Source organism: Staurois parvus, unplaced genomic scaffold (genome assembly GCF_062004578.1).
Source record: "Staurois parvus isolate SC_StPar_1 unplaced genomic scaffold, SC_StPar_1.0 ptg001088l, whole genome shotgun sequence".
Taxonomy (NCBI): Eukaryota; Metazoa; Chordata; class Amphibia; order Anura; family Ranidae; genus Staurois; species Staurois parvus.
The window spans coordinates 287600-299028 of NW_028318884.1; the positions used below are offsets into that span (position 1 = coordinate 287600).

The 11429-nt window shown below is 44.9% G+C and overlaps 1 protein-coding gene across 1 annotated transcript in view; it reads left to right on the top strand.

Annotated features, from left to right (window-relative positions):
* Positions 1-6554, top strand: part of LOC149440414 (netrin receptor UNC5D-like) — a gene marked incomplete at its 5' end in the record, with an annotated part of 288486 nt that extends 281932 nt beyond the window's left edge. The window contains 2 exons of the mRNA XM_089658665.1: positions 2891-2927; positions 6305-6554. Of these exons, the coding sequence (XP_089514791.1) occupies positions 2891-2927; positions 6305-6554 (287 nt within the window). The remainder of the gene's footprint in view (positions 1-2890; positions 2928-6304) is intronic.
* Positions 6555-11429: the final 4875 nt, after the last annotated feature.

The following is an 11429-nucleotide window of genomic DNA, read 5'->3' on the forward strand; positions in this document are numbered from 1 at the left end:
TGAACCCTGTACTATATGTATGTACTATACATGAGCAATCGTCCCATTTAGATACATGAACCCTGTAATATATGTATGTACTATACATGAGTAATCGTCCCATTTAGATACATGAACCCTGTAATATATGTATGTACTATACATGAGTAATCGTCCCATTTAGATACATGAACCCTGTAATATATGTATGTACTATACATGAGTAATCGTCCCATTTAGATACATGAACCCTGTAATATATGTATGTACTATACATGAGCAATCGTCCCATTTAGGTACATGAACCCTGTAATATATGTATGTACTATACATGAGTAATCGTCCCATTTAGATACATGAACCCTGTAATATATGTATGTACTATACATGAGCAATCGTCCCATTTAGGTACATGAACCCATGTACTATATGTATGTACTATAAATGAGCAATCGTCCCATTTAGGTACATGAACCCATGTACTATATGTATGTACTATAAATGAGCAATCGTCCCATTTAGATACATGAACCCATGTATTATATGTATGTACTATACATGAGCAATCGTCCCATTTAGGTATATGAACCCTGTACTATATGTATGTACTATACATGAGCAATCGTCCCATTTACATACATGAACCCTGTACTATATGTATGTACTATACATGAGCAATCGTCCAATTTAGATACATGAACCCTGTACTATATGTATGTACTATACATGAGCAATCGTCCCATTTACATACATGAACCCTGTACTATATGTATGTACTATACATGAGCAATCGTCCCATTTAGATACATGAACCCATGTACTATATGTATGTACTATACATGAGCAATCGTCCCATTTAGATACATGAACCCTGTACTATATGTATGTACTATACATGAGCAATCGTCTCATTTAGGTACATGAACCCATGTACTATATGTATGTACTATACATGAGCAATCGTCCCATTTAGATACATGAACCCATGTACTATATGTATGTACTATACATGAGCAATCGTCTCATTTAGGTACATGAACCCTGTACTATATGTATGTACTATACATGAGCAATCGTCCCATTTAGGTATATGAACCCTGTACTATATGTATGTACTATAAATGACCAATCGTCCCATTTAGATACATGAACCCTGTACTATATGTATGTACTATACATGAGCAATCGTCCCATTTAGATACATGAACCCTGTACTATATGTATGTACTATAAATGACCAATCGTCCCATTTAGATACATGAACCCTGTACTATATGTATGTACTATAAATGACCAATCGTCCCATTTAGGTATATGAATCCATGTACTATATGTATGTACTATAAATGACCAATCGTCCCATTTAGATACATGAACCCATGTACTATATGTATGTACTATACATGAGCAATCGTCCCATTTAGATACATGAACCCTGTACTATATGTATGTACTATACATGAGCAATCGTCCCATTTAGATACATGAACCCTGTACTATATGTATGTACTATAAATGACCAATCGTCCCATTTAGATACATGAACCCATGTACTATATGTATGTACTATACATGAGCAATCGTCCCATTTAGATACATGAACCCTGTACTATATGTATGTACTATAAACGACCAATCGTCCCATTTAGATACATGAACCCATGTACTATATGTATGTACTATACATGAGCAATCGTCCCATTTAGGTACATGAACCCTGTACTATATGTATGTACTATAAATGACCAATCGTCCCCTTTAGGTATATGAACCCATGTACTATATGTATGTACTATAAATGAGCAATCGTCCCATTTAGATACATGAACCCTGTACTATATGTATGTACTATAAATGAGCAATCGTCCCCTTTAGGTATATGAACCCATGAATAATTCCCTATACATATGGCAGAACCGCTGGTAATCAGGATGGAGACAGCTTGCAGGAGCACACGGCTTAAAGTGGTTGTTTGCTTTCAATGTAACATGTATTTTGATGGTGTCCCCACCAACAGCATGTCTTTGCTTTCCCCTCACTCCCCAATGTTCTTTTTGACCATTGGGACCAAAGAGAAATACCCAATACTGTCTGGTATGGGGAGTATGTTGCCTCTCCACTTCCACCCAAGTGACAGAGTTGATGAGTTACCATTGGCAGCTCAGCACTGTTACCTAGGGGCACGATATAGTCGTCATCTGTCCCTTTTTGCCGGGGATTGTCTCTGTTTTGAGGGGTCTGTGACTGGCAAATATACATCCTCGGTGGTATCCCTGGTGGCAGTGGTGTACCTGTGGATTGACACGCAGAGAGAACCTACCAGTACAAAGTCAGGCAGGGTGGTGATTCATGTGTAGATTGACCAGGAGGTGGTGAATAACTATGCCAATTGAGGGACGTTGGAGCAAGGAGCTGCCAGAATATGTGAAATGATGGAAGGGTGGTGAACTGCAGTGACGGCTGTGGGGAGTGAAGGGTACAAAGATCCGGGATGAACTTGCAAATGAATACATAAAGAGATGGACGTCGGGGTAGTGGATGACCATGACAGTGGCTGGAAGTAAAAGGACAGGAATTAAATGAAGTTTGAAGCTTATTAGATATATGAATGTACATGATGGGTGGAGGAGCTGGGAATATGGAATGACGGGAGGGTAATACAGGGAAGGAGAGCCATAGAGAGTGAAAATGATATGTAGTCCAAAACAATGAAAGTAGTGCAGATCAAATGCCCCCCAAACTGGTGCAAGACAGACAGGATCGGCTTGTGGGACTCTGGGAGACTTCAACAAAATGGCGTCCGTCTGCACAGAGACACTGACTCCCTGTTGCGTGAATATGAGTAAAAGATGGCTTCAACTCTTGTTCCCCATCTGCAGAGATCTCCTGAGATGTGTTTTGCCCTTTTCAGCCTCCAGAGAACGTTTCTCCAAACTTTGGCCCTCCAGGTAAGTTTCATGAGGCCTTGCAAGACTCTGCCAGACTCCCACAGGCAGAGGCATGATGGGACATGTAGTTCCTCAACAGCTGGAGGGCCAAAGTTTTGAGACCCCCACTATAGAGGCTTCTATGATTAAACCCCAAAAAGGGCAAAGCGCATTCAAGGACTTCATAACAGATGGAGAACAGGAGTTGAAGCCATCTTTTACTCATTGAATTCACATTCGTGCAAAAGGGAGGCAGTGTCTGTGTGCGGAGGGCGCCATTTTGTTGGTGAAAATGATAACTATGTGAAGGTAACTTTGTAAGTGAATGGATGGGGGGAGGGTACCACCACTTAGAGGGTACATCCCTTAGAGATATGTTCTCTGCATTCCAGCACCCATTACTGAAGAAGGCGAGACAGTCAGGTGTAGAAATCTCTGCCCAACAATTGAACTGTCTTCCCGGACCAACTGGGGAATAAAGTTTGCTGTGGGAGCGTAAACACTAAACATCAGTGAGCTGAGACAAAATAGAGGTCTCATCCCTCTAACTGCCACTTTTGCTGGTCAGCTTGGTCTATTACGGGAAACTGAAAAACAGACTCAGAAAAACAAAGACTGCTGTGGTGCCGCTATTGGCAGACTGTACAATGCAAGTCATTTTTTTGTATTTTAGCCGTAGCGTCTCTTGAGAATACAACTGTCACTTGGTTGGGAACATACTGCTTTGAGAAAGGGAAGGTGAACTGCCATCCTCCATATTCCTAGTGATGGTCAGTGTCTTCTGAGTTCTGTGATGTTTGACATTTATGACCTGCAGAGTTTTCCTTGCAGTTGCTCTAGTTGGTTGGGTCAGGAGGGGGTTGGGTGCCATCGTTGTGTGAGACTTTCCACTTGGTTTAGCACTTCAGATTTGTCTCTGCTGCTTTTCTCACTTTATATCTCTTGAGAATGTTGGTGTCGGTGAGGCCTATCAGCTTCTTCCTTAACCCCTTCCCACCCAGCCCTGACGTCCCCTAAAGAGGGTCTGTATGCTTGGGGGGTGGGAAGGATCAGCAGTCATGTGACCACTGTAATTGGCTATCACAGTAGTCACATGCAGTGCTGGGACAAGGTCAACTAGAGCCCAGGCCGAATATGCCAAATTACGTCCCCCCCCTACAAGATGTATCAGCATTAAGTGTCAGTGAAAATCCCCCCCCCCAAAAAAAAAAAATTGAGCATTAATCTGCATGCTTAACCCCTAAGCATCAGTTCCCCCTCCTCCCAGCACAAATCCCCATCCCCCTTCAGCTCAAATCCTCTCTCTCTCCATATGCCTCCAACACAAATCCCCCCCCCAAAAAAAAAACAATTACCCCTCCTAGCACAAATCCCCTACCCCTTAAATTTACCCTTTAAGCACGCCTTCCCTGCCCCCAATTTCCCAATCTAACACAACCCCCCCATAAAAAACAAAATCCCCCCTCCTAGCACAAATCCTCTCCCCCTCAAATTTCCCCTCCAAGCACAAATCCTCCCCCCCCCCCGTCCTTATCCCTCTTCCAGCACAAATTCCCCACCCCCAATCCTCCATCCTAACACAAATCCCCCCCACAAATTTCCCTTTTTAGCACAAATGCCATCCCAAAGAAATTTTGTTCCTAGCACAAATCCCCCCCCCCCCCACTACCATATTACTTTTATAGCACAACCCCCCCCCCCCCCCTCCTAGCACAAATCCTCTCCTCCCTGTCCAAATCCCCCTTTCAGCACAAATTCCCCACCCCCAATCCTCCATCCTAACACAAATCCCCCCCCCCCACAAATTTACCCTCCTGGCACAAATCCCACCCAAAAAATATGTCTTTCCTAGAACAAATCCCCCCCCACTACCATATTACTTGTATAGCACAAACCCCCCTCCTAGCACAAATCCTCTACCCCCATCTTCCCTCCCACACAAATCCCCCTAAATCACCACTCCCAGTACATTCAAATTTCCCCTCCATGAACAATTCTTACCCTCAGTCCCACTCCACCCATTTCCCATTCTCTACACAAACCCCCTCCCCTCAATCTCCTTATCCTAATCTCTCACCCCACATGATACCACATTGACCAGGGCAGCTTCTCCTCCTTCCCACCCCTTGTCCTGGTCCTGGCAACATGATCAGGAGTGAGTCCCACCAGCTACCAATCATTAGTATGGACCAAGAGATGCCTTCAACAGTCTGGGAACTGGGACCCCCCCCTCAGCACAGAAACATTGGCTGCTCAGTGATGCATGAATCCATGCTTTTGCCACTGCACATATGTGTTATGTGGATGACGACAGGCTAACATGGCTTCCTGCAATTGGCAGGATAACAGGACTTGGTTTAAGGTGATGGATGCACAGTGGTTTGAAGGGTCAGTCCGCCTAAAAGTGATACTGTAGACAGAGGCTTTCTGGTGAGCTGTGTCAGCCCTTGTGTCTTATATGTCTTGGAAACTTTACCAGCAAGATCCCCCCGCCATAGTTCTCGCTTTTTATACCCACCGTAGGTATTTACTTCAGCAGCTCCCGTGGCATTCTCCATCATATAAAAAAAGTAATACACCAACTAGGAACGTAGGCCCATAATGGCCATTGTAGAAGTACAGAGCCAATCGATCAAGAGTAGTGATATCACCAATGGATCCTTTAGAGCAGCCATTCTCAACCAGGGTTCCATGGAACCCTAAGGTTCCTCCAGGGATAGCTAGGGGTTCCTGGAACTGTGTATAACTGACCTCCTATCTAATGCATATTTCCAGGTCCAGTGTCACTTGGCAGAGATGGCAACATGACCACTAAGATGCCATTCTGGTCACTCCTGTAAACGGGACATTCTTCCCACTTATCACCACCAATGTAAGGGTTATTTTCCAATACTTCAACAGGGAACGTGGGAACATAATGGCCATCGTAGAAGTACAGAGCCAGTCAACCAAGAGTAGTGATATCGCCAATAGATCCTCTAGAGCAGCCATTTTCAACCAGGGTTCCATGGAACCTTAAGGTTCCTCCAGGGATAGCTAGGCCTTCCTTGATCTGTGGCTAACTGACCTATCTGATGCATAGTTCCAGGTCCAGTGTCACTTGGAAGAGATAGCAACATGACCACCAGGATTTCATTCGGGCCACTCCTGTAAATGGGGCATTCCTCCCACTTACCAACACCAATGTAAGGGGTATTTTCCAATACTTCAACAGGGAACTTGGGAACATAATGGCCATCGTAGAAGTACAGAGTCAATCGATCAAGAGTACTGATATTGCCAATGGATCCTCTAGAGCAGCCATTCTCAACCAGGGTTCCATGGAACCCTAAGCTTCCTCGAGGAATAGCTAGGGGTTCCTTGGACTGCAGATAACTGACCTCCTATCTGATACATAGTTCCAGGTCCAATGCCACTTGGCAGAGATGGCAACATGACCGCAAGGATGCCATTCTGGCCACTCCTGTAAAGGGGGCATTCTTCCCACTTATCCCCGCCAATGTAAAGGATATTTTCCAGTACTTCAACAGGGAACTTGAGACTATCATGGCTATCTTAGAGGTACAGAGCCAATCAATCAAGAGCAGTGATATCACCAATGGATCTTCTAGAGCAGCCATTTTCAACCAGGGTTCCATGGAACCCTAAGGTTCCTCTAGGAATACCTAGGGGTTCCTTGGGCTGCAAAAAACTGACTTCCTATCTGTTGCATAGTTCCACGTCCAATGCCATTTGGCAGAGATGGCAACATGACTGCAAGGGTGCCATTCTGGCCACCCCCTATCCTCACCATCATCATGGCCCTTGATAAATCTTACCAAGGGTTCCCTGAGACCTGAATTTTATTTTCAGAGTTCCTCTGGAGTAAAAAGGTTGATAAAAGCTGTTCTGGAGACACTGCCAGGTAGTTTAATTTTCTAGCACCAACAAAAAAACTAAATTTGAAATATTCAAAATTAAAGAGACCATGCTCAGCAGCCTTACACTCTTCTATAGAACATTTTGTCTGCTAGATATGACAGAATTGTTCCCAAGCAGTCTTTCTTTTTCACCTACCATAGCCGGCCTCATACTGCATCATCGGTGGTTGCCACCATGCCTTCAGTCATTTGTCATTTGGAGACACGTCCCTGTGTTGCAAGGCTATCCAACCTGTTGGAGTTCAGACTGGCACAACACTTCGGAATGCATCCATTTATCTGGAAAGATAGCACGTCTCCAAAAACAAACTCAGGGACACAATATATTTCCATGATTTGCAGTTATTCCAGCTGGAGTCTATTTGTGCTCTAGAAGTCCCATACATTCTTCATCACACATGTCAGGCTTCGGACGGAGAGGACTTGAATAATTCAGGTGACCAATGCATTAAAACATTTTCTCTGTCACAAAAATGGATGACACAGATAGCAAACGCTATTCTAGTCCTCCGATTTGCCTTTCCTCTGGGGAAAGACGATTGTTTCTGAGAAAATCAGAAATTCCATTTCTGGCCTTGACAGAAGTTTAATTTTCAGGGAGAATGGAGATGGGGATGGAAACATTTCTTTGAACTCAAATAGTTATATTATTCACTTTGTAACCGGGCCGCCCTTTTGTGTCTAATTGTAACCTTTTATGAGATGACCTACGGAACATTATTCCAGCCCTCTACTACATGTCCTCCTTTGTTGTCACAGCCAACTACTAGATGTCCTCCTTTGTTGTCACAGCCTTCTACTAGATGTCCTCCTTTGTTGTCACAGCCCTCTACTAGATGTCCTCCTTTGTTGTCACAGCCTTCTATTAGATGTCCTCCTTTGTTGTCACAGCCCTCTACTAGATGTCCTCCTTTGTTGTCACAGCCTTCTATTAGATGTCCTCCTTTGTTGTCACAGCCATCTACTAGATGTCCTCCTTTGTTGTCACAGCCTTCTACTAGATGTCCTCCTTTGTTGTCACAGCCCTCTACTAGATGTCCTCCTTTGTTGTCACAGCCTTCTACTAGATGTCCTCCTTTGTTGTCACAGCCATCTACTAGATGTCCTCCTTTGTTGTCACAGCCTTCTACTAGATGTCCTCCTTTGTTGTCACAGCCATCTACTAGATGTCCTCCTTTGTTGTCACAGCCCTCTACTAGATGTCCTCCTTTGTTGTCACAGCCTTCTACTAGATGTCCTCCTTTGTTGTCACAGCCTTCTACTAGATGTCCTCCTTTGTTGTCACAGCCCTCTACTAGATGTCCTCCTTTGTTGTCACAGCCATCTACTAGATGTCCTCCTTTGTTGTCACAGCCCTCTACTAGATGTCCTCCTTTGTTGTCACAGCCCTCTACTAGCTTTCCTCCTTTGTTGTCACAGCCTTCTACTAGATGTCCTCCTTTGTTGTCACAGCCATCTACTAGATGTCCTCCTTTGTTGTCACAGCCCTCTACTAGATGTCCTCCTTTGTTGTCACAGCCCTCTACTAGATGTCCTCCTTTGTTGTCACAGCCTTCTACTAGATGTCCTCCTTTGTTGTCACAGCCATCTACTAGATGTCCTCCTTTGTTGCCACAGCCTTCTACTAGATGTCCTCCTTTGTTGTCACAGCCCTCTACTAGATGTCCTCCTTTGTTGTCACAGCCTTCTACTAGATGTCCTCCTTTGTTGTCACAGCCTTCTACTAGATATCCTCCTTTGTTGTCACAGCCCTCTACTAGATGTCCTCCTTGTTTGTCACAGCCTTCTACTAGATGTCCTCCTTTGTTTTCACAGCCCTCTACTAGCTGTCCTCCTTTGTCACAGCCATCTACTAGATGTCCTCCTTTGTTGTCATCACCTTCTACTAGATGTCCTCCTTTGTTGTCACAGCCCTCTACTAGATGTTCTCCTTTGTTATCACAGCGTTCTACTAGATGTCCTCCTTTATTGTCACCACCTTCTACTAGATGTCCTCCTTTATTGTCACCACCTTCTACTAGATGTCCTTCTTTGTTGTCACAGCCTTCTACTAGATGTCCTCCTTTATTGTCACCACCTTCTACTAGATGTCCTTCTTTGTTGTCACAGCTCTCTACTAGATGTCCTCCTTTGTTGTCACAGCCCTCTACTAGATGTCCTCCTTTGTTGTCACAGCCTTCTACTAGAAGTCCTCCTTTGTTGTCACAGCCCTCTACTAGATGTCCTCCTTTGTTATCACAGCCCTCTACTAGATGTCCTCCTTTGTTGTCACAGCCATCTACTAGATGTCCTCCTTTGTTGTCACAGCCTTCTACTAGATGTCCTCCTTTGTTGTCACAGCCCTCTACTAGATGTACTCCTTTGTTGTCACAACCCTCTACTAGATGTACTCCTTTGTTGTCACAGCCCTCTACTAGATGTCCTCCTTTGTTGTCACAGCCTTCTCCAATTTTCTCTGATAATTTATTTTATAATGTTTTTATAATCCATCCTACATGCTGGACTTGATTCATGAATCAATGGTGTGGATCATACTACATGATTGAAGCCAAATGTTTCTCTGGGCCTGTGTTTTTTTGTTTTTTATTTCAAAGACCACATAATCCATAATGTAATATTTGCGGGAGTCCAGATCACTAGCCAGCCTTGTTTGTATAGTGGGAGGAATGTTACCCCATCATTGGTGTCAGAGGAAGGAATAGTGCCCCATCATTGGTGTCAGGGGAAGGAATATTTCCCATCATTGGTGTCAGTGGAAGGAATAGTGCTCCAACATTGGTATCAGTGGGGAGGAATAGTGCCCCATCATTGGTGCCAGTGGGAGGAATAGTGCCCCATCATTGGTGTCAGTGGGAGGAATAGTGCCCCATCATTGGTGTCAGTGGGAGGAATAGTGCCCCATCATTGGTGTCAGTGGAAGGAATAGTGCCCTCTCATTGGTATCAGTGGGAGGAATAGTGCCCCATCATTGGTATCAGTGGGAGGAATAGTGCCCCATCATTGGTATCAGTGGGAGGAATAGTGTCCCATCATTGGTATCAGTGGGAGGAATAGTGCCCCATCATTGGTGTCAGTGGGAGGAATAGTGCCCCATCATTGGTATCAGTGGGAGGAATAGTGCCCCATCAATGGTGTCAGTGGAAAGAATAGTGCCCCATCATTGGTATCAGTGGGAGGAATAGTGTCCCGTCATTGGTATCAGTTGGAGGAATAGTGTCCCATCATTGGTATCAGTGGGAGGAATAGTGTCCCATCATTGGTGTCAGTGGGAGGAATAGTGCCCCATCATTGATGTCAGTGGAAAGAATAGTGCCCATCATTGGTGTCAGTGGGAGGAATAGTGCCCCATCATTGGTGTCAGTGGGAGGAATAGTGCCCCATCATTGGTATCAGTGGGAGGAATAGTGCCCCATCAATGGTGTCAGTGGAAAGAATAGTGCCCCATCATTGGTATCAGTGGGAGGAATAGTGTCCCGTCATTGGTATCAGTTGGAGGAATAGTGTCCCATCATTGGTGTCAGTGGGAGGAATAGTGCCCCATCATTGGTGTCAGTGGAAGGAATAGTGCCCCATCATTGGTGTCAGTGGGAGGAATAGTGCCCCCTCATTGATAGCAGTGGGAGGTATAGTGCCCCATCATTGGTGTCAGTGGGAGGAATAGTGCCCCCTCATTGATAGCAGTGGGAGGTATAGTGCCCCATCATTGGTGTCAGTGGGAGGAATAGTGCCCCATCATTGGTGTCAGAGGGAGGAATAGTGCCCCATCATTGGTGTCAGTAGGAGGAATAGTGCCCCATCATTGGTGTCAATGGGAGGAATAGTGCCCCATCATTGGTGTCGGTGGGAGGAATAGTACCCCATCATTGGTGTCAGAGGGAGGAATAGTGCCCCATCATTGGTGTCAGAGGGAGGAATAGTGCCCCACTGTTGGTGTCAGCGCAAGGAATAGTGCCAAATTGTTGTTGTCAATGAGAGGAACAGTACCTCAAGGGGTGGATAAGGGCAAGAAATGGGTCACATCCAGCCCCTAGCCGCAGTTTTAAGAGGATGGGCAGAGAAGACAGGATCAAACAGCCTTTTTACACAATGCAGAGGATTACCCCTTAGGTTGCACAGTGAGTATAACCAGCATGCTTTGCTGCATCTACAGACTGATTGGACTGTTGGGGGTTCAGGAACACTTAAAGTTACACAACAGTCCTGGTTTCTCTTAGGACAATGTATTGCCCACCCCGGGTGCAGTTCCACTTTGAATTGGTTTAAATCAGTCAGATTTAGTGCACCCCCAGCTTGTTGTTTTCTGAAGCTCTATATGTTTTAATGGTTGAACTGGCTGGACTTTTGCCTTTTTTCAGCCAGACTAATTATGTTGTGTAACCTGGGGGCCACACTGCACCTCAGTGATAGTCTGCTACAAAAAAAAACCCCACCGGAGTTCCAGGGCTTCAATAACATCTCAGCGTGGCGTGACGGCAACACAGATTGTCAGCGGTGGTAACTGAGATAACGTGTGTCAATCTTCCCGGATAATTAGCTGACACGAATCCGCTTCACCTGAGCCCGGGATGCAATGTGAGGAACACGACTCACGGATTCACTCCCC